Source organism: Phodopus roborovskii, unplaced genomic scaffold (assembly GCF_943737965.1).
Source record: "Phodopus roborovskii unplaced genomic scaffold, PHOROB, whole genome shotgun sequence".
Lineage (NCBI taxonomy): Eukaryota > Metazoa > Chordata > Mammalia > Rodentia > Cricetidae > Phodopus > Phodopus roborovskii.
The window spans coordinates 2,220,856-2,247,204 of NW_026126443.1; the positions used below are offsets into that span (position 1 = coordinate 2,220,856).

At 39.4% G+C, this 26,349-nt stretch overlaps 3 protein-coding genes across 6 annotated transcripts in view; 1 reads left to right on the forward strand and 2 right to left on the reverse strand.

Moving 5' to 3' along the window:
* LOC127224676 (bile acid-CoA:amino acid N-acyltransferase) overlaps window positions 1–4,364 on the reverse strand; it is a 1,166,658-nt gene extending 1,162,294 nt beyond the window's left edge. The window contains exons 1-3 of the mRNA XM_051187776.1: window positions 4,349–4,364; window positions 2,032–2,544; window positions 113–315 (exon numbers count right to left, since the gene is read on the reverse strand). Coding sequence (XP_051043733.1) covers window positions 113–315; window positions 2,032–2,494 — 666 coding nt within the window. The 5' untranslated portion in view covers window positions 2,495–2,544; window positions 4,349–4,364. The remainder of the gene's footprint in view (window positions 1–112; window positions 316–2,031; window positions 2,545–4,348) is intronic.
* A 7,629-nt stretch (window positions 4,365–11,993) lies between these two features.
* On the reverse strand, window positions 11,994–16,676 carry Mrpl50 (mitochondrial ribosomal protein L50). The gene is made up of 2 exons (XM_051187752.1): window positions 16,585–16,676; window positions 11,994–12,618 (listed from the first exon to the last, which is right to left on the reverse strand). The coding sequence occupies exons 1-2, from the start codon at window positions 16,674–16,676 to the stop codon at window positions 12,231–12,233; spliced, it is 480 nt and encodes a 159-aa protein (XP_051043709.1). The 3' UTR covers window positions 11,994–12,230.
* A 209-nt stretch (window positions 16,677–16,885) lies between these two features.
* On the forward strand, window positions 16,886–25,664 carry Znf189 (zinc finger protein 189). 4 transcript variants are annotated; one of them, XM_051187794.1, is made up of 4 exons: window positions 16,886–17,206; window positions 17,424–17,554; window positions 18,008–18,092; window positions 23,231–25,664. In XM_051187794.1, exons 3-4 carry the CDS (start codon window positions 18,059–18,061, stop codon window positions 24,934–24,936), a joined length of 1,740 nt encoding a protein of 579 aa, XP_051043751.1. In that variant the 5' UTR covers window positions 16,886–17,206; window positions 17,424–17,554; window positions 18,008–18,058; the 3' UTR covers window positions 24,937–25,664. The 4 variants fall into 4 exon arrangements, with proteins under 4 accessions (XP_051043751.1, XP_051043752.1, XP_051043749.1 ...); XM_051187795.1 differs by having other exon boundaries at window positions 18,011–18,092; XM_051187792.1 differs by lacking the exon at window positions 17,424–17,554.
* The last annotated feature ends 685 nt before the right edge of the window (window positions 25,665–26,349 follow it).

Consider the following 26,349-nt stretch of genomic DNA (forward strand, 5'->3'; position numbering starts at 1 on the left):
GTAGCACAAAAGACAGCCTTGGCAGATTCATACTTCAGTGTTAAGGCAAATAACATAGCATTGCAGTTAATGTAACACTGGAATAAAAGCAGACTAGTGAGCTTAAAATTACCTTAGGATGACTCAGGAGAAACTTTATACCTTCTTCAAAATACTCTAGATCTATTTTCTCCAGATGAGAGGGCAGGTCATCATAGCCCCAGTAAGCCAAAGCGAAGGCTGCAAAGCCATGACTGGCCAGAAGACTGGCCCGGAATTCAATCAGTCCACCAGTGCTCCCAAACAAGTCAATGACCCCTGGGAAAGGCCCTTCTCCTGGAAAAATGCAACATAAAACCAGTCAAATATGAAAATGAGAGGGAAAGACAAGAATATGAAGCCAACAGGCAGAACTGAACCTTGGTATTAATGCTTAAATTCGCAAATAGAGCCTTCAAATGTTCAGCCTTGTGTCTAGGGTAGAAGTAAGCTTTCTCAATATACAGTGAATTAAAATTTATTATAAACTTCAGGCATTGACATATTTAATTCCGGAAGCTAGAAGAGAGTTCATTTCCATGGTCTTTGAGTAAAGAAAACCATTTTAAAAAATTTTTACCAGGGCTTCTTAACCAATAAAGACTACAAAAATGAGCTTTGGGAAATCTATGAAGGTCCTAAACTTAGCTACAAAATATGTTGTCTGTTTATATATGCTTTTCTTCAAGAAATGTTACAGGCTGATGAAGGCTATCTCCAAAAGCCACCTAGGAGAGGCAAAACCTCAAAGAAGGATCCTAATTAGAGAGATTTGTGTCCTCCAGGGTGAGCCCTAACAGGGTCTAGTTAGACAAATGTTCTCTCTTCATAAGTGAAGGACATAGCTCAAAGATGTCTTTTATGGTTACACTGGCTAAAATGTCTTTTAAGAGCTGCAAGCTCAGGAGCTTAGTCTCAGGAAACAAACAAACAAAGGTTAAACACCCTTCTCTGATACACTCTGCTAACCACTAACAGAGGAAACACTTGATAAAACCTCCCATCTCAGAAGATGGACATGAGGAACTCGCTCTTTTTATAATTTCTCTTCCTTGCAGTCTAGAGTACAGAGAAAGAAGAGGGATGTCAGAGCATCAGTCCACACTCACTTTGTGTAGACAGCATGTTTCTCCATAAACCAGAGTCCACCCACATTGGTTATCATAAACGTCCCTATCCTGAAAGTTGATTTTAAGTAAGGAAGACTGGCAACGTCCATTTATTTAAACTCTGGCATCACATGAAAGGGGCACTGGTGAGTTTTTAAATGGCTGTTTCCTTTACTTTGAGAAATGAGATGACGCAGTATGTCTTGGTTTACAAACTACCATATAAGTACACTAGTAAAGCTGATGAGTGGGAAGGGAGGGAACAATGAAGGACCTGAGATCTTTTGACACCTATTTCAATGTCTTTGTGACCAAATGTATCTCATCCCTCCTTTGAGCTCCAGCAGATCATTTGATGCAAGAGACTCTACATACCCAACATCCCAGAAGATAGCAAATGACATGCCTGGTGCCAGCAAAGCAATCTGAGGCAGAGACCTGAACCAATATACACACTTTAAACAGAGGTGTGATACTTAAGAAACAAAACTAAGCACAATTCGATGGTTTATATTTTTATGGGTATAAAAGTATTTAGGCTATCTAAACAAGCTTGTTATAGCAAAACTGCAATACCATACTTAAACTGAATGTCAATATGTTATAGCTCCTGAAAACAGCTGTGTGAGTCTTCAGTCAGTCAGGCTCGAATGAACTATATTTAACATACATCCAACTCTTCAGAAACCTCCTAAAGCAGGAACTCTGCAATATGTAGCCTTACCCTTAGACAAGCTTCAGAACAGTGGAGATGAAACTTGAATTAGAGTGGAATATGACCTATTTTCTTGTTCTGAGCCAACATTAACTTGGATTTTCAGGCCCGATGGTGAGATCTATATAATACCCTCCTCCAAGCTAAATTTCTAGAGGCACAAGACATAACCAGAGTGATTCTACTCACCTGGAGGCAGAAAGAGGGCTCCCCGGAGGCGGCCTTCCTTTACATGGATCCTTGTGACATCAGGTGCTACATACCATCTTTCCAACGTCAGGCTATCCATTGGTGGACTGATAACTATACCTTTTATTGGCAAGTGTGGCTTGAAAAGTTCTATGTGGACCTGGTAGGGTCTAGTCACATCTTTCTTTGCCAGTCGACTCAACAGCTTTTCGGGTTTCAAGGACCAGAAAAGACCCATGGGGTGGACACCCATATAGTCTCCCCCAAGTGAGGAATCTTGCTCCAGATCCACCTCCCCCACTTCATTAGCCTTGTAGTAGGCCTTAGAACCAAACAAATTCCCTTTCTCATCTTTCAGTGATGCCTGAAGGCATACCAACTGAAAGGGTGTCAGGCCTGTGACTCGGATGTGCACAGGCTCATCAACAAGTGTACTGAGAGGAGTGGCTGTCAGCTTGGCCATTTTTGCAGTCAGAATCTTGAACAATTCTTCAGGAATATCTTCACCAAAACCTCAAAATAAAAGGAAACAGAAATGAAATACAGTGGCAATACAGTTAATGAATGATGGAAAGGACCAGGAGTCAGACCTCTTAAGATTTTAGGATGTATACAGTCCTAAAAGAAAATTAGTAGCACATTAGACCTTCAAAGACACAGAAGGCTTGCTGAAATGCTTTTTATATTGCCTTTAAATGTTAACACAAGAGCTACCACTCTTCCCAACAAGCAAAAGTATCATCAGATTTTGATCTACTTATCTGATTGTTGTGCTGTTTTCATTTGAACTCATTTTGCTAAGAATGCCACCCATCTAAATGAATCAAACTCCAGCCCATGACAAAATAGCTACTCTTAGGAGGCAAGAAAATTTCCCTCCTACTCTGCTATTCAGTTATGATAAAACAGCAAAAAGGAATCCCACAGAGAGATGTGAAAAAATAAGAGAAAGGGGGGTATACTTTTGATGAGTGCTAAGGTGGAACGCTGAGAAACTCACTTCAGAGCTTGTCTCCACTCATCCATGTCTACAGATCATTACCAGAAGCTTGACAGTACATCAAAGATTGGCTGCAGGGACACATACTGAGATTAATCTGTGGGTGGTTTTCAAGCTTTCATTTAAAATATGGCAGCTGTCTTTCAAAGGATGAAGGCAAAGGAGCAAAGAAAGCTTCCTGTGCTGTGGAAGCCAGGAGTATTACCACAGAGCCAAGCAAATTCCTTAGTGACCTTTCTTCCAGAACTCTGCATCAGAAAATCGCATTTTAAGAGGCTAGCAAATGGTTGCTAAAGCTAAAGATCCTCCCACAGAGTTCATGACTGTCAAGAATCCAGGCTCTTCTGATGAGAAAGGGTTTCACCCCATCAAACATTGATGAAGCCAGTGGTGCACTGAACTCAATAAGTCTGACTGGTCCAAGACCCAACTCACACTTGGCTCAGATCAGAGTGATTAGCCCCAAATCCCAATACAATACGGTCAAGCTCTTTTACTACATTTAGTGTGTGTGTGTGTGTGTGTGTGTGTGTGTGTGTGTGCATGCGTGCAAATGCACACGTGTATATATGAGAGAGAGAAAAAACACTGATGGGAGTTGACTCTCTTCTTCCACCATGTGGACCCCAGAGATGTAACTCAGCTTGTCAGGTTTGGGAGCAACTTATTTTATCCACAGACAATATAACTGATCCTCTTTCCCCCCCACCCCAGGTATTGTTTTCATACAATACATCCAGAATCCATTTTTTATTACTATACATAAAGATTATAAAGACTCATGGTAACAAGAGAAAAAAAAGCACTATATAGAAAGAGAAATTAGTTCAGATGTTGGAATCATCAGACAGCAAATAGAAAGGAACCAACAGATATAAGAACAGCTCAAACTAAACTTTGAAAAGAAAAATCAAGATGAAAGATTAGAGCACTTGAGACATGGGAAAATATTTTAATATATATGGTTTAATATAGAGTATAAATTCTCTAATAATGGGACCTTGGAAAGACATGCTAGAGATAGGCACAGGAGTAATGCTTGCAAAAACTAGAGTTGAATTGTCCTCAAATCATTAAAAAGCACCATGCTACATTCACAAAAAATGTAATAAATACAGGGACAAAAACAGCAAAATCCCAGCTGTCATTATAGTCAAACCGATAACACACACACAGCAAGTGTTAGTATAGCGAGAGGAAAGCGGCAATGTTACAGAGGAAACGAACAAACAAAATAACAAACAGGAGACAATAAACCCTCAGTGCTCAAGAGGAAAGAGAAAAATAAATAAAAGCAAAGTGCCTGAAACTCCTTACCTAACAAATATACACATCAAAAAATGAAGGCAAAAGGAAGAGGAAAAAAAAGAGGAAATACATCTACAGTTAATTATATTTCAAGAAATGCACTATGTAAGGGAAGTTATTCCAGGTAGACAACTTAATGCATCTGAGAAATGAAGAGCAAGAACACATTTATTATCTGGGTAAATATAAAAGCCCTTTTTATGTGAACTTAAATACAGTTAAAAGTCTATAGGCTGTTCAAAATAAAAGTAACTGTTTTATGAAGGCTATAAAAGAAATATGGCAAATAGGTGGAAATGTGATAAATGTGCTTCTTATATCACCATTTTTAAAGTAATACAGGGTTTCTACAGGTAGTTAGTGATAACTTACAGTAATAATGAAGAGCCCAATGGGATAGGAGACGATAGATATGCGAGCTGCCAGATGTTAGAATGATTTAAGGAACAAGTGACAGAAGAGGATGCAGTCAGTACTCACTCACTCACTCAGCGGTGGGACAGCAATGACCTGAAATGGAGATATGCTCAGGGTCAGGTCAACACACATGCACAGGACCTCCTGCTGACTCTCAGTCCCAGGCTCTGAAAACTACAGCCTACCCAGTCAGAGCTGGGAAACTTGTCTCCTCAACCAGGCATCTGTTGCCTGAATAGAGAGTGGTGCCTAAGAAGACCTTGGAACTTGGACTTTGGATAAACGCCTCATCTAAAGATACTAAAAATAAAAGAAGCAGGGCCTACTGTGGAAAAGCACCAACAAGCTTGAGTCTTTCCCTGCAACTCTCCCCTGAAACTAGCTCCTGTGCGCCCAGCACTAGGGAGACTGAAGCAGGAGTGAAGCTAAAGCTAGCCTGGGCTGCATAGAGAGATCCTGTCTCAGAGCAAAACAACACCAAAAGGAAATTGTCTCTGTAGCACAATGAAAGTCTCAAAGGCAAGGGAGTAAAATCATCTGAGATTCACTCTTGCACATGTCCCAGAGCTGGAGACACCACTTCCAGAACATGTGATCCTCCAAGCGGTCTGCCTTTAGGAGCCTGTTGGGTTTCCTCCTATCACAGCTGAAAGGGCAAGATAGAAGCATCTGTAAGCTATAACCATTTCCTATTTGTCAGAGAAGGGATAAGCCCCCATTAGAATTCAAGTGAGGAGAGCAGAGACTTTTTGATAATGAGGTAACTATCAGTAGGACAAAGGGAGGCCAGTATGGGAATATATTTATACACTCTTGTGTAGCAGGCTTTATCAGGCTGCCAGCCCCCAAATCACGATATAGAGACTTACTAGTTATGAATGCTGCACCTTCATTAGCTCTTGTAACTTATTTTAACCTGCTTCTCTTCATCTATGTTTTGCCTTGGGGCTCTTTACCTTTCTTTCATTCTGTATGTCCTACTTTCCTGCTTCTTCCTTGTCTGGGTGTCGGGTGGCTGCCCAGCTGGATGGCCCCAGGAATCTATATCTTCCTCCCTAGATTTCTCCTCCTACTTATTCTCTCTGTCTGCCAGTCCTGCCTATCCCTCTTCTGCCTAGCTTTTTATAACACATCATTACCAACATTTCTGCTTATATTTGTACTGTCTTCTGCAATCCTTTGGAAACAAAACCTGCCACAGCAGTAATAGGAGAATAAATGAGATGATAAATTAGACGATAAATCAGATGAATGGAAAACAGTGACCTAGTTAAGAAATTCTAACACAATTATATGTAAAATTGCTTTATGGGGCTGAAGAGATGAATCCATGGTCAGGAACACTGGCTGTTCTTCCAGGAATTCATTCCTGGCACTCTCATGGTGACTCATAACGCTCTGTAACTCCAGTTCCAGAGGCTCTGGTGCCTTTTCTGGGGTCCATAACACCAGGCACCAAGTGGTACACAGACATATATGCAGGCAAACACCCATACACATAAAATAAAAACAAAGAGAAAAATAGGATGTTTGAAGGGAGGCATGATGGCTAATCTTGGTTGTCAACTTGACTACATCCAGGAATGGAGGGCATACCTGTGAAAGATTTTGTTTTTGGCTCAGTTTGAAGTGGGTAAATCCACTTTTAGTCTGGCCATTTGAGGTAGGAAGACACAGACTTTTGATTAGGATGTTGAGTTGAGAAGACACACACCTATAATTCAAATTTTGAGGTGGGAAGGCATCTTCAATCTGAGCCAGACCTTCTGCTGGAAGCCTATGTAAGACAATGAGGAAGGAAGCTTTTTCTTTTTGCCTGCTAGCCCTTACCTTGATAGAACACCCATTTCTTCACTGGCATTCGAGCCTACTTCTTCAGGATTTCAGCTTATATTGAAGATTAGCTGAGACATTCCAGCCTTGTGGACTAAGCGACTACAAGATTCTTGGACTTGCCATTCACATACATCCATCTTTGGATTAGCTGGACTGCAGTAAGTCACTCCAAAAAATTCCCTTTATTTATAAAGAGATATTCATTGCTGGGAACCTTTGTCATTTATTACAGAAATAGCAACTAATATTCTAGGTATCAACTCCAGAATATTTGTTACTATGAATTTAGCTGTGTAGAATACGTACTGGGTACTTTATATTCTCAAATAGGTAGGCCCCAGAGAAAGAATGCCTTCTCATGGGGAGTCAGCAGTAAGACATGCAGCCTCTGGATGTCACACTACATAACCTTAATTTTTCCCTTCAATCAGTTAGCAACAGGTGTTGCAAATCACATCCGCCCCGATGAGACTTAAGTTTGCCAGGCCAGGTTTCCAAGTCATGCCCAGGGGGAAGACTGAGGCACCTGCTTTTTTCAAGACCTTACCCACCTTCCTGGCTCTGAGAGATATGCATGCCCTATTGTCAGAGAGCTGTTAAATGTGCCTGTGGGTATAAAAACTTGTGGATTAGGAGGAACTTGTAGACTTTTTAGAGGGATCACAGGATAAGTTTTAGAAGGAACTTTTGGAGGCTTTTTAGGAGAACTTTTAGAAGGAGGAGCTTTTAGAGAATTCTTAGAACTCTAGGAGAACTTTTAAGGAGAACTTTTGAAAGAGAACTTTAAGACAGCTTTTAGAGAAAGAACTTTTAAGGAGAGATTTTAGAGAGAAATAAATCTTCAAGAGAGCTTGTGACAGAAAACTTTTGGGAAGAACATGAGAGGAATGTGTGTGTGAGCCAGTTTACTTCCCTCTCACTCTCAGACTCCTTTTAGAAAAGCCCTACCTACTGCTGTCTAGCCCCTAGCCTGGACCCTGAGCTGGAGAGCATTGAGGCTGGAACTTGAATGCTGTCGTTAATTCATTCTGTAAGTTCTGTCACTCTGTTACTCTAGAGAACCCTGACTAATACAGGAGGGAGTTTGCTTTGTGCCTTATCCAGGTTTCCTCCTGGATGTTTGATATAACAACACAACAGTAATTAATTTACTTTGAGGTGTTAAACGATATGCAATGAATGGTTGGCTAAGGGTGGTTCCTTTACATATGGTGGGGGGGAGATAGGTGTGAATAAATATGGATTATCAGCCTATAGAGAGAAGTGCTGAGGATAAAAAAAAAAAAAAATCTCTAGTTGTCTCTTCACAGACTCTCAGAATTTACTTAAGATCATGTAGGAATGAAGAACGGAGTCAGGAATAGAATCCATTATCTCCAACTCTGTCAAACTGATTAATAAGAAATTTCCCAGTGAATTCCTGAAAGATTAGGAGCAGCCATGTTCCAAAATGTAAAATCCCTTCTCTGCATTAGCATGGTCCACTAGACTTCTCTTAGATTTCACTTGTCAGCCAGGGTGTCAAAACAGGAGAAACTGATTCACTGTTGCATAGTCATGAGGTTTCCACTTCAACTCTCTTCAGATTAATTCTAACATATTATCACCCTATCATCCTCACCTTAAAAGAAAATTTCTCCTTCCCTCCCTCCCTTTCACTGTGTCTCTCTCTTTCCGTTTTTTGAGACAGAGTTTCTCTGTATAGTCCTGGCTGTCCTGGAACTTGCTCTGTGGACTTCAATTCACAGAGATTAAATAAAACATAAATAGTACAGCTTAGTGTTCCAGACTTGAGAATTTTCTTTCCTGCCATATTCTAGAAAGCAGTGTTAAAAAGAGGGAGGATTACTCATGGAGATCTGGACAGCTTAAAGGGCAATGAAGTGACCCTTACAGTTCTTCATGTCCCTCAAAAACATCCAGTGATCACAGGTCCCTAATGACATCCTTTCTATGCAAAATCTGCTGGAAACAGCACTATGTTGCTAGCACCTCTGGGAACTTCAGCACTCTCCAAGATTACAGAAGGAGCAATGGGAGTATTTGACCTCGGAAACTACTTGATGCCAATTACTGCAGGAAAAAAAAAAAAACAAAAAATAAAAACAAAAATAAAAAAAACAAAACTGACTTTTATTTTCAGTTTAGGAGTTGGGATTTATAACATATTTCAATCAACTCGAAGCTAACAGCTTTGATTACAAATCAATGTTTCTTTTCGCACTTGAAGCTGCTTTTCCAGCAGTAAAGGAAAAGGGCTTAATACTGGTTACCCAGAACCAAAACCTGTTGCTTTTGACAACACAGGTCATATTGGATCACAGAGCAAAGGGCATCAGCTTAACCTCTGCTCCGACCCTCTTCCCACTCTAGTTACCTATTAACATATATTGTAGGAAACCTAGCTGACTTTTCCTCCTCCCTTTCTGCTTTGTTTTAGGAGATATTTTAGTTTTTTAAATATGTATGTTTTATATAATATATATTATATATTTTGTGTATACATACATGGTGTGGGGGTGGGGGCGTCCATGCACACTTTCACATGCACCAGGGTCTGTAAAAGGTCAGAGGACAATGGCCTAGGGTGCTTGGGCTTGGTTACCTAATGAACAATCTCCCTGACCTCTTGTTTGTTTAAACCTCTACTGCCAGTATTAGCACATCTGACCACTACATTTAACAAAGAAGAAAAATGCCAATGCAGCTTTGCAGGACTCTGAACTCGCAAACATTTCTTTCCAGGCCTGAGTTCAATACTACAAAACTAAAATAATAAAAGCCAATAATGGGCTAGAGAGATGACTCCCTGGTTTGAGTGCCTGTTGTGCAATCAGGAAGACTGGAGTTTGGATTCCTATACATATGTGCAAATGTACCCACATACATGAACACATACACACAGAATAAACACAAAAATACAGAAAATATATTTTTTTTTCTTTTGGTACTATATTAGACATTATCCGTATGCTGAGATGACGTTTTTTCTTCTCATTTTTGATGTATTTTCTATTTTCCTAAAGTATGGTTACTTCAGAAATGGTACAATTTTCGCATCAAAACAAAACCCAGCAGGACAGGGAGTCTCATGTTACTTGAAACAGTTTATTTAACATCATTTATCTTGAATTGCTGACCATGTTATTAGGCTTTATGCAAACCACACTGAGCCCATAGGTTCATTCAACTAAGTAAAATTGGTTAGCTTATGCCCTTTACATATTACTTTTTTTTTTTTTTTTTAAGATAGAAAGCTTTTGAGCGTGTTCAGCTACCTCTGTAAACAAACCAACCTGTCTCCTTCGGAACTGTAAGGTCACTATTCTGAAACAGTGTGTGTAATAAGCTGTGTGTAAACCGATGACACCCTCCAAAGCTACTGACAGTCACACAGCAGAACTGTTGTACAGAAGGCTACTTCTGCCATCTTAAATGTCATTTCATTTTCTAGGGACCATGATACTTCTGAGCACTGCAGAGATGAGGAAGCTTACAATCACTCCAGACATTTACATGATTCCCAAGTTACTCATTCACATAGAAATCTTGAACAGCACTGCTCTGGGGATCAGAGGATCAGCTTCTAGCTTACAATAACAGCCATTTGTCCTGTTGTAGCCAAGACTGTTTCCACATTGACTTCCCATCTTTTTACTTCCAGTATGCTATTATTGTACGGGAAACACGATAATCAAATATGTATATAAAACCCAATGTTTCCCTGCTGGATCTAGTTTTCACAAAACAGGAGCTGTTTTTTCTAAACTCCAAGGCTCCAAACACTGATACTTCAGAAGCTCATGATGGAATGTCATTGCTGTGTACCTAGTAATTATTAAAGGCTATGACTTTTTAAAGGCACCGTTCTGTCAGGATTGTGTGTGTATGCACATCTGTTTACACACACAGAGGCCAGAGCAGGACATATTTTTTCTCTATTGATCTCCACCTAATTGCCTTGCATTAGGTAATCTTGCTGAATGAGAAATTCACATTTTTGACTGGTTGGTCACCCAGCTTTAGGTATGCACTTGTCTTCACTCTCTAATCTGGAGGAACAGGAACATGTAGCCATGCTCAGCTTTTTACATGGTCACTGATTTTAATCTAGGTCCTCAAGATTATAGGTCTAGAGTTCTTACCAAGCCATTCCCTCCACCTCAACTATTTTTTCCAATGAATCTGTGAAAAATTATATATCTATTATCTTCAAAAAATTACTAATGAAAAAAGATAAATGCAATTTCCTGTGCTTCAAACCTTCCTATCACAAGTTTTCATATAATCGTGAATTTTGTCATTCATCTGGCAATTCACTTAAACAATCTCTACAAAGTACATAAAAGTAGAAAGCTATGCCAACCTAGGAAGTAATCATATGAACCCTAAGGCTACTTTTAAAGTTATCGAAAAGATCGCTTAAAATATGCTTCATTTTGAGAATATGTAATTAAATGTAGAATCTGGCAATAACTCTTTAAAACTTAATAGTTGTGAGATATTCTATTTTTTTTGTTTTGATATTCTATTTTTTCAGTTCTACCACTTACTTTAAGAAAATAATAAAGTGATAAGTAAATCAAATTTCAAGAAACAAAGACATCACACTTTAACAAATCAGCTTTAATGCAAGAGATGAACCCAGAATACAGTGTACTTTCTTCCATGTTTACTCACGGACTAAGACAAAGTGAAATGTCCTATGTGTACCAGACATTCACAGTTCTTTTAAATAATGAATACATTTCCTAATTTGTTATGTATACATAATAATCCCATACTTATGAGCTTTAATAAAATTAGAACATTTTATCACAACTGCTACTTTATCCATATAAAGGGCAAAGAAAATATCTAAACTTGCAATGTCCTCCTACTTAAATCCAAGTTAACTAGTATCTTCATGTGATGGCTAATCTTGGCTGTTGACTGACCTAGAGTCAACTAAAAAACAAGCAGCTGGCCACTCCACTGTGGGATTCTCCTGAATAAATTATCAAGAGGGAAGTGTACCATAAATGTGGGCAGAACCCATGGGAAGAAGAAAGATTTGACTTTCTGCTTACTCCCCTTCCCTCTACTGACAAGTACACCTGTCCTGTTCCTGCCATTGCTGCATCTCTTCACTCATATGAGAACCTACTTCCAGGCTGCCAGCATGGTTTAGAGATCAGCAGTTCTCCAGAGAATACTCCAGGCCCTCAGCACCAGGCTGGCACTTGAGACATCAGTATCGTGGACTGAGTAACCCCAGGCTCTTGGCCTCTCTGGTGTGAATCATCCATTCGTGGACTACCTAGACCCTAACACGAGCTAATCTGATAAATCCCTTTTAAATCTGTATTCATGCTCTCACTTTTGTTCATCTCATGAACTATACACAGCAGAATAAGAACACTTTCATAAATTATCAAAACTTGACTTTATTGGGGGGAGATAGCTTTAACAGATATGAAAATGTTTTCTTTGTTGATACACCATGAAAGGGGTGGGGGATGTGTTCTTCTATAGGAGAGGAAAAAAGGGGAGGGAGGAAGTTTAGAGAAGAATTATGACAGGTAACATATCACAAGGTTTGTCAGCCACCTTAGTGAGGAGAGTAACAATGATCTCAAAGCATTCACCGTTGAACTGCTCAGTAACCCCAACTGATTTTCAAATTGGGAGGCAAATTACTAGCAGTGAGTTCATCAAATTTGGATCTATCTTGAACTGGAACACTATAGAAATCAAGAACGTCTCTGACCCTGCACATTTGATGAAGCCTGGAGTTAGGTACTGCATGGCCCAAGTCATTGGCTAAATGTGCCAAGAGTCTGAACTTCACATGACCATCATCCAGGGAGATATCCTGCCAATTACTAGGAGGAAATGAACCCAGAACTTCGTTAATACATGATTCCAAGCGGCTCTGGAGATCATCAGGTGGAGTATATGCTCGGCTTCGTAAGGGCGGGCACACCAAAACAGGTTCTCTTTTCACTTCTTCCACTGCCTCAGCCACCACAGGCTCTTTCTCTTTTCTGTAAGGACCAAAAGCAAACATGTGAACCTTTGGCTGGGTATCTTAATGAAGCTAATAAATATTTGACTGAAACTTGCCTTGCAATCAAAATCAAGTATTTTGTTTCTGAGCGAGCAGAAAAAAGTAAGATTATCATCTACCCTTCAGGTATGCATAGTTGAATCAATTGTTTGAAAAGCTTAGTATACATTTTGCATACTTGTATAATTCTAAAAGTAAGTAAAGAACAAAGATAAGGTAAACTGTTCTGTCTTAGTTAGGTTTCTATTGCTATGACAAAACACCATGATGAAAAGCAACCTGGGGGAGGGAAGGGTTTATTTCATCTTAAAGTTCCACATCACACTCCATCATTGAGAAGGGCAGGAACTCATGGCAGGAACTGATGTAACACAGGTCATAGAGGGCTGCTGCTTACCGCATTGCTCCCATGGCTCACCCAGTACCACCTGCCAAGGGGTGGCACCACCTACAAAAAGATGGACCCTCCCACAATTTTCAATCAAGAAAATGTACCACAGGCCAATCTGATAGGGATATTTTCTCAACGAGGTTCTCTCTTTCAAATGACTCTAACTTGTATCAATTTGACATAAAACTAGTCAGCATACCCTCCAAGATCTAACCCCAATGCACCTAGCTAAATTTACCTCCCACCAATTTCTTATATACATTATAGGACTAAACTATATTCTATTTTCCAAAAGAATTCCCACTTTCCTGACTCTTATTAGCTCAGGTTATATATCTTTACATGAAACAGTTTGATCTTTACTTATGGAAATTATACTGACCCTAAAGTCCTAAGACAAAATGCATGCCTCCTAAGAACTGTAACCTGACTTCTCTAATCAAATGTAAGTTCCTTTGATCTTCACAGCAGTCTACACTGCCCAGTGTATCCCATCCTATATATGTTTTGATTTTGAATATATTCTACCTCACTTTTTTGATTGGACAGTTCCTTGCTGTGTGTTAGGGTTCATTCTGTTCACTTAAGATAATTAGTAGCATCCTGGCATCACTTTATTTGATGACAAAAGTACTCCTGTCCTGAGTCACAACCATGGACACTGCCAACACTCTCTTGAGAACCACCACACCAGATTTTAAGATCTTTAATATAATGGCCTATTTTGTTAATTTGGGATTCTTTGAAAACAAACTTAACAACTGCTTTAAAAAGAATCTGGCTGGCATACCATTTAAATGTGTTGGTGTGTGAACTACCTAAGTAATCCTGTTTCTCATGGAACTGGCACATGACTGGAACTGACCAACCCTAGAGAAACAGAAGATCAGAAATGAAATGTCTGACCAAGAAATATACTTTATAATGCAATTTACAGCTTTGTTCTATCAACTAATCCTTTGTCCTTTATAAATTTTTTATTAACATCTCAATGTTACTACTTGTGATGGCTTGAATATATTACCCTAAAAAGTTCTTGTGTTGGACACTTGGTATTTCTAATTAGGCCTTTTTAGAGATAATTAGAGGAAATGAGACAAGGAAACTGGGAACTCCATAAAAGCATTAGTGGTTATGAAGAAGAGGAAGAAAAGAACCAAGCTAGCATGCTTGCTCTCTCTCTCACTATATACTACCCTCTACTATGTAATGAGGCAGCAAGAAGGCCTACAGATGGAGAGCAGATAATATTCACAAGCTATTTATGAATCACCTACTTTTAAACATTTTACTATGTCAACGGAAAAGGGACTAATACTCCACTGAAGTATTCCTAGGGTAAACAATATACTGCAATAGTTTCCATTTTTGAAGAAAACTAATCACTATTTTTTAAAAAAAGGTTCATTTATTTTCTACCCATTTATCTCCCATATTCCTCAAGTCCCTTCCACTGGATTTCATTGCTTTCAGAATAAAATGTAATTCAGGTAAAAGATTTAACACTCCAAAACATAGTGTGGCTAAACCGACAACAACAAAAAGAAAACAAATCAAAAAACCCTAAGGCCTGTAGAGATGGCTCACTTGTCAGAGGATAGGCTCACAACAAACAAACAAACAAACAAACAAACAAAGTCACTAGTAATACAAGAGAAAAAATAATAACAAATCTATGAAAATTAAACAATATATCATTGTGTCAAAGAGGAAATCAAAAAGGAACTTCCAGACTATTTTGAAATAAGGGACTAGAGAGATACCATACATTCAAGAAAGAACTAATATCAGCCCTTCTGAAACTCTCCCTAAAGTGGGAAGAAACACTTCCCAAGTTATTTTATGAAACCAGGATAGTAGAGATAGACAAATATACCTCCCACTAACCCCCCAAAAAAAAACTACAAGCCAATATCTTTGATGAACACAGATGTAATAACCAATAAAATAGAAGCAAACCAAATGCAGTAACATCAAAAAGACAACTACACTATGATTAAGTAGAACACTGGCTTGGACTGAAAAGATTGTTCAATACACACAAACCAATAATGATATGCCACATTAACAGAATAAAAGTAAAAATCACATAATCACCTCAATAGAAGCAGAAAGTCTCCGATATAAAGCATAACTCATCCACAATCAAAGCTCTAAACAATATAGGTATAGAATTGGCTACACCCAGATAAATATAAATTAGGAAAGACCACAGCTAAAATCATAGTGAATGGGGGAGAAAACTACTAACAAAACAGTTTTCTTTCCAAAATCAGGTACAAGCAAGGAAGCTCAATTTCTGAATATTTTTGGAGGGGGTAGGGCGATCCTTCCTATGTAAAATACACTGGCATTGAACTTATTCTCCTGTCACAACTTCTGCAAACCACTATAACATCTTATTAGAAGGCATACTCAAGAACTTTGAGAAAAGAAATAAAAGGCAACCAACTCAGAAAAAAGTAAATTTGTCTCTACAAATGACAAGAGTCTCTCAGTAGAAAACCTCAGATTGCACAATACACACAAGAAAATACTAACCCAGTAAAATTTCAGGATACAAATTAACATTTAAAAAAAGTTAATACTTTGGGGGCTGGAGAAATAGCTCAGCAGTTATGAGAACTTGCTGCTCTTCCAAAGTTCAGTTCCCAGTATCCATATCAGGTTGCTAGCTCATAACCACCTAGAATTCCAGCCCTAGGGGATCTGATGCCCTCTTCTGGCCTTAAAGGGTATCAGCACACACATATGTACACATATGTACATAAGTAAAATTAATCCTTGAAGTCAGTTGTTTCTTTAGAGAAATAATAAATTATTCCAAAAGAAAATCAAGAAATCAAGTCCGTTTACAATATGGGGGGGATATTTAGGAAAAAAATAAGCAAGTAGGTTAAAGATCATCTATATACCAAAAACTGCACAATACTGATGAAAGAAACAGAAAACACACATAAATGAAAAGACATCCCATATCCAAGAATTGAAATCATTTTTATATTATTTTACCAGTATTATTACTTGCCTGCACTACTTAACATATTTAACCCAATACCTACCAAAAAAACAAATGGCATTTTTGCAAAAGACATATAGAGCGATCTTAAATCATGAATAGCTGCAGCAATCTTGAGCACAAGCAATGTAAAGGAAATCATACTTGACGATTTAAAATTCTATCCCAGAGCTATGGTGATCCACAATTTAAAGGGGGGGGGGGTGTAAAGAGATGGAATTAGCCTACGTTCATATTTTAGGTTGATCAGTCCTTATGGGTCGTTTGTTTGCAGACACCACACAGCGGGCCTTTGACCCGCAGTCAATGCAGTTTACTAAGGAAAGGCGAGGGAAAGGGCACCGTGTTGCCTGCCATTCGGAGAGGCCCTGCCAGGCGCGGAAACGCAGGCCCAAGCTTTTAGCTCGGATTCCTACTCCATGCTAACTCCCGCAGGCTAAGGATCAGGGTCCCATCTTTAGCCTGTGAACTCGCCCCCTCAGCTTCTGGTTACTTTCGTGGGACGTAGCCCATGGAGGGACCCTCAGCCTTACCTGGATCGAGACCAAAAGTCTCTACGTGTAGCCAAGGGAACGTTCCACAGCCAGCTCCTTCCAGCATACCGGCATACACAGAGCGCCGCCATCTTCGACAAGCGTCCCTGAACTCCCTGACATGCCCAACCCAGCCAATCAGATGCGAGCTTACTGCAGCGGCCCCTTATTGTTGCCCATTCCTGTGCACACCGGGAAATGTAGTCCGGTTGCCGTTTGCGGAAGAAGGCGGTGGCGCGCTCCCGGGACATGTTGGGAGTTGTAGTTGGGAAGGTTCCGGGTAACGCCTTCTGGTCCGGGGGTGGTCGGTGTTAGCCCTGCTTGAGTGTGAGGTGGAGAAATTGGCAATCAGAAGACTACAGCGAGGCCTGAAAGACTGCGTAGCCAGGCAGAAGACGGGGCTTGAGGCTGGGGGACATCCAGGCATAATGTCTGATATGTCGCTGGCAACATGACCGCTCCGAGATCGAGGTAGGACCTCACTAGACCCATCGAGTGAGACTCATCTTGGCGGGGCCCTAATTTCCAGCAGTTGGCTAGGCCTCACCGGAGCCTCATTGCTGTTTGGCTGCTGTTCCTGAACGAGGAGATGGCGTCCCCGAGCCCACTGCTGGAGCCAAAGGTGAGTTGCCCCTTCGAGAGATCTCCGTTATTTCGCCACTCCTGAGACAGCCAGGCCGCGCCATCACCTCTTCCCCAATCCCCATCAGCTGGCCTCCAGCCCTAAGGGAGGACCCCAGCCAACCGCCGGTGTACCCCTTGCTCCGGGGTGCAGTTAGTTCACTTACAAACTGTCCACAGCGCGCCCTCCCTTTTTTCTCTCTTTTTTTACCCCCAAGAACAACTTGATAAATCGGCTGGAGGAGAAATAAGACTGTTCCAAGTTAGTTCTCAATTGTGAGTTCCCCAGGTGTGACGGTATTTTTGATCCCCTCTGTCTTCTGCAGCTGGCATGATGACTTAACGCAAGGTGGGTGCTTAGGGAACTAATGGAATGGAGTTGTATTGGGTCCCAAGGTGGTGTGGGTAGCCCATTGGAAGGGGACAGCAAAGTGAAGAAAGCTTGGAGAGGTCTGGAGGCTGTTAACTAAAATTAAAATAGTAGTGGTGTTACTGTGTAATAACTAAACCAGAAAAGGGCCTTCAGTTTGGAAGGCATGGCTTCAGATCAGTTCCTTACCAGTCTGAGGTGTCTGGCTGTACCTGTCAGTTCCAACAGTTGGGCACCTTTTGATACTCTTACTTAACTTTGTTCCTACTAGTGAACGGAACCATGGTAAGTAGAATTGTGCTTGAGACAACAGGAACTGACTACAGAAATCATACTATTTCAGCAATTGCTGACATTTGAAGATATGGCTATGCTTTTTTTGTTTGTTTGTTTGTTTGGTTTTTTGTTTTTGTTTTTGTTTTTTTAACCCAGGAGGAGTGGAATTATCTGGATCCGGCTTGCAGAAGCCTATATAAAGATGTCATGATGGACAGTTATGGAAGCATGGTCTCACTGGGTAAGACTGTACTGTTTCTCTAACTAACACATGTAACAAGTTGCTAACACTCACATCCAGAATACTTCAATCAGTATTAACTAATGCCAATACTGTTTTGTTCCAAAACTCTCATTCAGCTCTCTCAGCCATTAATTATTGCCATAGCTCTCTTATCCCTGGCTTCCTTGTAACCAAAATGAAAGGTTTTCTAGTTTCCTAATCTCATTCCTGTGTGGTCCATCTTCCCACTGCTTTCCTCCCACTCCTTTTCAGTGCCTTCTGGAGCCTGGGTTTCTTTACACAGTGTTCCGTACTCCTCCTGGTCCACACTGAAACCTGGCACTTTCCCAAGGACACCACTTCTCTGGCAAACCTTCAAGTGGGGGGCTGCTCACTCTCTCCAGTCATCCTTCCTCTTGCTTTGTCTCAAGGCTGAGAGGCTAAAGTTAATTGTTCTTCCAGCTCTTCAGCACTGATCCCAAAGCATTTGTTTTCCACCTTCCAATAAAATGTCCTTGTGTGTCAGCAGCCTTACTCTGCTCCCCATTCTGTTCCTTTTTATCACCATCTGTCAACTTTTTTTTCTTTTTTCTTTTCTTTTTTTTTTTTGTCTTATAGTCTTCACTGCTTAACCCAGTCAGTAAGTGAGCCCCAGTGAATCTTTGTCATGCAGACTCCAGGAACCCTGCTTCCATGCTTATTAACTACTCACATCATTGATCATGGTCATAATTTTGTCATAACAAGTAAGTCTGGAAACACTACCCTATTCTCTGACAGTTGGTTGTTGACTATAACTAAACAAAGAGGTGAAACAGGCCTGCTTCTTGCCCTGGTGGAGGTTAACTGTAACTTGCTTTTCCATATGTACTTCGCCTTTCCACCTAAACCTATTCATTCTCGTTGTGTCCATGTCTTCCCAATGGTTTCAGTTTTTTTCCTGACTTGTGAAGATCTCCTCTAACCATCAGCATGTTATCTGGCCACTTTGATATTACGCTATACTTGTTCTACAAATTTCAAATCATTTATTTATTATAAGATCTGTCCCTTTTGCCCCTTTCTTCCTAATACCCAAGCACCACAGGAATAATTCTCTAACTAAAGGATCGGTGTCTTATAAGTATCTAGTGAGGAGGAGATGTTTGTTGTTTTTAGAAAGGATCACTCTGTGTAGCCCTAGTTGACCTAGAAGTCACTTTGTAGACAAGGCTGGCCTGGAGGTCACAGAACTCCACCCACCTCTGCTTCCTCAGTGATTAGGAATTCCTAAGGGATTAAAGGCATGCACCACCAAACCTACCCTAGTGTGTGTTTGTGTCTCTAGTTTACATTGGGTTTAAATATCAGCAATTGTTTTTGTATGTGATATTCTTCTTTTCCTATTAATTTTTGTAACAATTTCAAAATTTAAAATGGTCTCATCACTTTGTGGGCTTCATCTTCTATTTCACAGACAAAATAAAGTTCATTAACCTGAATTTTTAACTCCTGTGCTCCTTATCCAAACACCCTAAAAACAGTTCTGTCTTTTCACCAGAAACTGAGCTATAGCCTCATTTCTTTGTCCCTTGCTCCTTAACGAAATTGGGAGGATGTTTCTGGGGATCAAGCGTAGGGCCTTGTTTATGCTAAGCAGCCTTTCTACCAGTGAGGTACATCTCCAGCTTCTTTCCCTTTGTAACCTCTGCTCTTATGATAGCTTTACACCATGGCCTTTCCAACTTGGTGGAAAAGAAACTTACCTGAACCAGTGTCTTCCTCTTGCTGTTCCTATGATTTACTTCTTCTCTTTTCCCACCAGGGATTTATAAGTTCATATATTTTTTTGTACAGTGTTACCTTCTGCTGTTTCTGTGAATTTTGTCTTGGCTCCTCAGTTTCCTTAAATTGTTCCACAGGGATTTATTAACATCATTGTCAGATACAGTAGACTCCTTTGAACCCTATTCTACCCCTTTCTGAATGCTTATGACTTTTTTGTTGTTTTGTTTTGAGACAGATTTTTGCTTCAAAGCCTAGGCCGGCTTCAAATTCTTAATATTCCCACTTCAACCACCCAAATTGCTGGGATTTCAGGCATACCACACTACACATTGTTTGCTTAAAACCCTGTATTGCTTTTCTGTATTTGCTTGTGTTCCTTACTATCTGTACCCTTTGCTTGGAGGACCTTACCATAACTGCCAGCATGAGCTGGAAAGCCCCACCTAAGAAAGGTCATGTGGGACCCACCTCACTACCTCCCCTCTGTAAATCCTAGCTCTGCCACTGCCAGTTTTGTGACTGTGGGGGAAATAATTTTTATTTTTCTTCAGAAAGTCTAAATAGTAATGACATACTTCTTACATTGTTGTTTCTATTCTATTACTGAGTTAATCTGTCCCTAAAGTACTTAAAATACTGCCTAGCGGGTAATAAAAATAATGCAAGTATTGATTGATGTTTCCTTTTCCCCCACTTCCTTTGATTGCTGTTTTCCTTGGCTCGTCTGTTGGGCTCCAGATTGACAGTTCTTTTCCTTTGGTAGGTTACGTCTGACAGGTATCACATAGTCCCTTGAGATCTTGGGGATCTTCTCTGCCCAGTTAATACCCCCACTCCACTCCCTTTGCTTCCATTTCTGTCCATCTGCAAATCGTTCTCTGTTAGTTCTCATTACACACTGCTCACTCAACACTGAGCTCAGCATCATCTTTCTCATTGAATGTTTCCAGCACTTTACATAAAGCCAGTCCTGTAGTATATACTTCTTGAATAACCTTGTATCTGAGTAAATTACAAGTTAATTTAAAAACTGTTTCTCTTAGTTGGATTATTGTCTTGTGCTAAACTAGGTCCTGGCCATCATGGTGATTTTCTACTAGTCTTTGTTTAAAACTTCTGATGGTTCTATAACACTAAAACTTCACAAATTCAACCTCTAGATGACCTCTTCCCCTTATGCCATATGTCTGGCTCCCTGGCATCTTATTTACATGGGGGATGTCCAGAAGGATACCTGGTTGACAGAACCAGACTAGTGCCAGCGCTACCTGTACCTCATTTGTGGGAACACACACTGGCAAAGGGAGAACAGTGAGCCCTTTGGTGATCTTGTGCTTTCAAGCTTTCGTCTTTATTTAATGTTAAATACACCTTTGCACTGTTTATTCTTTCTCCTTCCACAGTCTCTTCATGATCTTCAGCAGAGCACTCTTACGCCCTCTAATGAGTGTTCCCTTAACTAGAGACCACTGTTAATCTACTGGTCCAGTGTAGTGTGCTCCTCCATTTCATCTGACTATTTTTCAAAACACAGCTCTTTCTTTATTTCATACTTTTTTCACTTGGTTTTTCTTTAAAATCATAATAGCTACATTGATGATGCAGCTAATAGCTAATAGCTCAGTTCTTTGGCTTTTCTTTTATTGGATCTTGTCAGAACTGATAGTCATTGAGCCTACAAGACCTTGGACTCAATTTTATTTTTCCTTTTCACCATGTTCTCAGTTAAATTATTCACTCATTGAATAGTTATTAAGACTATGCTAGGCCCAACAAATTCTATTCTTTCCCACTCTCCCATTTTTTTAAATCAAACCATTCTGTGATCTTTTAATTCTCAGTTAAATTATTCACTCATTGAACAGTTATTTAACTCTATGCTAGGCCCTACAAATTAAATTCTTCCCCACTCTCTCATTTTTTAAATCAAGCCATTCTCTAATCTTTTAATAATAATGTTATCATCTATGACCAACAGGTCAAATATGTCCCGCCACCTATTATCGTAAATCAATTTCTAATGAGAGAGACAAACCCATTCCTTAGTGTAATTTCTGTAATTCTTTGAACTACAGTGGCAGGGATCATACAGCTATAAAGAAAATATTGTCTGGTCCTTTACTGGAAAAACTACAGTTCTAAAGTTGATTTACTTTCATGTTGCCATCAATAGATATCTTCTGTTGACAGGCTATCATATATTAGCCCTGTTTAGTTAAAGATATTATCCATGCTAGTGTAATCCAGTAAGGAGATTTTTTTTAATAGTGACATATATCTTATAGAATATATAAGCATGATTGTAGATGATCAGAATAGTCCTGAATAGAGACGTTGACTCAGTCTCAGAAAGTAAGGAACTTGTTCTTTTTAGTCAGATTAGACTACTATGACAAGAGACTCTAGCCTGGATGGGGTAAACACAGTTACTTATCTTTAATAGTTCTATAGACTGGGAAGTTCAAGCTCACGGTGCTGATAAACTGAGTTCTTGATGGGGATCCTCTTGACTGAAAATAGTTACCTTTTTTCTTTGCCCTCACATGACATGAGTGAAGGAGGTCAAGGAGGACCTTTGTTTTTGTTCTTATAAGGACCCTATATTCTCTCCTGCGGACCCCACTTCCTGATCTGATCTAAACCTGATTGCTTTTTGAAGAGAATCTCTTTACAAATCTTAACATATCAGAGCTTAGGACTGCAACACAGAGGGTGCCCCATTCAGTCCATGCAACTTTTTGCCATATCCTTTCCTTTGGCTATCTAGTCTTTATTCCTCTGTCCACATGTTTCTGTTCTTTTAACAACTGTGTTCAGTTGTTACAGTTCTAGTTACATTCATTTTAATAGAGACCCACTTTGAATCACTTTGCCTGCTGGAGATAGTTTAATTATGGGCACTGGATGGGAAGACATACAGGCATGACATATAATTATGGTTTTAATCTTGTACCTTTTTTGTTATTTTTTTTCCTAAATTTTGTAAGTTTGTTTTGTTTTGTTTTTTTGATACTTCAAAGAGCGCATTTCACTTTTTATAGTATTTACTACCTGGTGTGTGTGTGTGTGTTAATAAGACAATGAACACACACCCAGAACATTTATCTTATTTCCTTGAATAAACAGAATAATAGTTTCTAATATTCATGGTTTGAGCCTAGCCTTTAATGGCTGATAATTTTTATGACTAGATACCTCAATTCTTTATTATAGGTGCTTATTTGATAAAATATGTATTATGAATTAGTTTTAAAACTGAAGTAGTGAAAGGAAATACACATTAGCTATAATAGATTGGTTTATCTTGATGACTTTATTTTTCTAATAATTTCTCTTTGCCATTGAAGAACTTGGCTGATTATATTTTTTTTTATTTACAAATATTTCAGATGTTCTAAACAGAAGTAAAGATGAAGAACCAACTGTGAAAGAAGAAATTGAGGAAGACATAGAACCACCGGGTGTAGTAGTAACAAGAATCAAGAGTGAAATTGACCAGGATCCTATAGGTACAGAAACCTTTGAACTTGTTGGTAGGTTAGATAAACAAAGAGGAATATTTTTATGGGAAATACCACGTGAATCTTTGACCCAGGAACAGAAAATGTTCAGAGGACAAGCTAATGTCCGTAAGAGACCAAACTCAGAAGAGAAGTGCCATAAGTGTGAAGAATGTGGAAAGGGTTTTGTCCGAAAGGCTCATTTCATTCAGCATCAAAGGGTCCATACTGGTGAGAAACCTTTTCAGTGCAGTGAGTGTGGGAAAAGCTTTAGTCGAAGTTCATTTGTTATTGAACATCAGAGAATTCACACTGGAGAACGGCCCTACGAGTGTAATTACTGTGGGAAAACCTTTAGTGTGAGCTCTACTCTTATTAGACATCAAAGAATCCACACTGGAGAAAGGCCTTACCAGTGTAATCAGTGTAAACAGAGCTTCAGCCAGAGAAGGAGCCTGGTTAAACATCAAAGGATTCACACGGGTGAGAAGCCCCATAAATGTAGTGACTGTGGAAAAGCCTTCAGCTGGAAATCACATCTTATCGAGCATCAGAGAACACACACTGGTGAGAAACCCTATCACTGTACCAAGTGCAAGAAAAGTTTTAGTCGAAACTCATTGCTTGTTGAACACCAGAGAATCCACACTGGAGAAAGACCTCATAAGTGTGGTGAGTGTGGGAAAGCTTTTAGATTAAGTACATATCTTATACAACACCAAAAGATCCACACTGGTGAGAAGCCTTTCCTCTGTATTGAATGTGGAAAAAGCTTCAGTCGGAGCTCGTTCCTTATTGAGCATCAGAGGATCCATACTGGTGAGCGTCCTTACCAGTGCAAAGAGTGCGGCAAGAGTTTCAGTCAGCTTTGCAACCTTACTCGTCATCAGAGAATTCACACAGGAGACAAACCCCACAAATGTGAGGAGTGTGGGAAAGCCTTCAGTAGAAGCTCAGGGCTTATTCAGCATCAGAGAATACACATCAGGGAAAAGACTTGTCCGTACAACAAAACTAAGGAAAGTTTTGATCCTAACTGCAGTCTTGTACAGCAGGAAGTCTACCCAAAGGAAAAATCTTACAGATGCGATGAATGTGGGAAAACATTTAGTGTGAGTGCTCATCTTGTACAGCATCAAAGGACCCACACTGGTGAAAAACCCTACCTGTGTACTGTCTGTGGGAAAAGCTTCAGTCGGAGCTCATTTCTTATTGAACATCAGAGGATCCACACCGGTGAGAGACCTTATTTGTGCAGACAGTGTGGCAAAAGTTTTAGTCAACTTTGTAATCTTATTCGACATCAGGGTGTTCACACTGGTAATAAACCCCATAAATGTGAGGAGTGTGGGAAAGCCTTTAGCAGGAACTCGGGTCTTATTCAACACCAGAGAATACATACAGGAGAGAAACCTTACAGGTGTGAAAAATGTGACAAAAGTTTTAGTCAACAACGCAGCCTTGTCAACCATCAGAAGATCCACACAGAGGTGAAAACCCAAGAAATTTATGAATGTGATGCTTGTGGTGAAGCCTTTAACTGTCAGATCTCTCTAATTCAGCATCAAAAATTGCATATTATATGGATGCAGTAAAAATAGAGACACTCGTATACCTGACTTTGAGACTAACTACCCAAGTGCAGTTTTAGTATGGCTCCAGTGTGGGTCAAATTTACTGATAAAGCAATTTCTCCTTGGCCTTGTGTAAGTAGTTCTAAAGATCTTATGAATAGTGTGGACAGTGACTGTGGGAACCTGACTTGTGATTACTCTGTTTTCATAGCCTCAGAGATTCATTTATCTAAGCCTCTAACCTTTCAGTGGAGTTGATTTGGCAAAGCATAAGAGAAATGTTATGAAGAACCAAGTAATATTAATGCAAGGGAACTAGGAGCAATTGATGGAGAGCTGGAAATAATTCGGAAAGTTTACGTTACCATCTCCTATAGTTGTCCTTCAGTTCCGTGATTTTTGACTATATAGGTCAAACCCCAGTAATTAAGCAGATGTAATTTGTGAAAGTCCAGATATGCTCAAAATCACTATACACTTTTATCACTGTCCAAAAGGTTGTGTGGAGAATTAGTTTGTGAAAGGTGAGAGCTCCCCTTCTTCCCAGGTTGATACAATGAGTGAATCAAGTTGTAAAGGTATTTATAGGTAATTAAAACCAATAAAGGTATTACGAAGGAATCTTTGGGAGTTTCTCTCTAACCCCAAAATGGGACCCAAAAGATAGAAAATTACTGGTTTATTTTGTGCTGTCCCATCTGTGAAACCTGTCTGTAATACTATATCAATATAAGTTTATTCCTGCATTATCAGGAACAAGTGAAAGTATACATATTTTGATTACCCAGAATTGGAAAAAAAAAAAAAAAAAAAAAAAGACCTAAAGTATATACTAGAAAGCTGAGCTATTTTGGTATTTTTTTTTTTTAGATTTTTATGATATATTTGCAAGCAAGTTTTGAGTACTTATTTCTTGATTTTAAGTCCTTTTTTAGTTAATACTTAATATAACTATTAATGTCTATATCTTAATCATTAATACTTATATACCTATTAACTTATATATCTTACCTATTAACTTATATATCTTAATCATTAAAACCTATTTGGGTTTTCACTTTGTGTTATTTGTTGCTTTAGAATAATATCAGTCCTAATAGACTACTGTGTTTTGAAAATCTGAATCAGGTTGAAAGGAAAATACTACTGTTCTCCCTGTGACTCATTTACATTTTTCTAGAGTACTGTAAGATAAAATTAAGTCTGGGTTCTTCAGTATCTGAGTATAGGGTTGTAGGTCATCAGAACCTTGACCCAAACCCTATTAAAAATTTGAGCAAGTGGCCTTTACCTATATACCACTGTCTTAGTTAGGGTTACTGTTGCTGTGATGAAACACTATAACCAAAAAGCAAGTTGGACGGGGGTTATTTGCTGTTCATCACTGAAAGCAGTCAGGAACACAAACAGAGGTCATGGAGGGGTCCTGCTTAT

Coding starts and splice junctions, on each gene's coding strand:
- Mrpl50 (XM_051187752.1), bottom strand. CDS start 16,676: ATGGCGGCGCTCTGTGTATGCCGGTATGCTGGAAGGAGCTGGCTGTGG. Junction 12,619..16,584: donor GACTTTTGGTCTCGATCCAG/GTAAGGCTGAGG, acceptor TGGTCCTTACAG/AAAAGAGAAAGAGCCTGTGG.
- Znf189 (XM_051187792.1), top strand. CDS start 17,174: ATGGCGTCCCCGAGCCCACTGCTGGAGCCAAAG. Junction 17,207..18,007: donor GCCCACTGCTGGAGCCAAAG/GTGAGTTGCCCC, acceptor TTTTTAACCCAG/GAGGAGTGGAATTATCTGGA. Junction 18,093..23,230: donor TGGAAGCATGGTCTCACTGG/GTAAGACTGTAC, acceptor CAAATATTTCAG/ATGTTCTAAACAGAAGTAAA.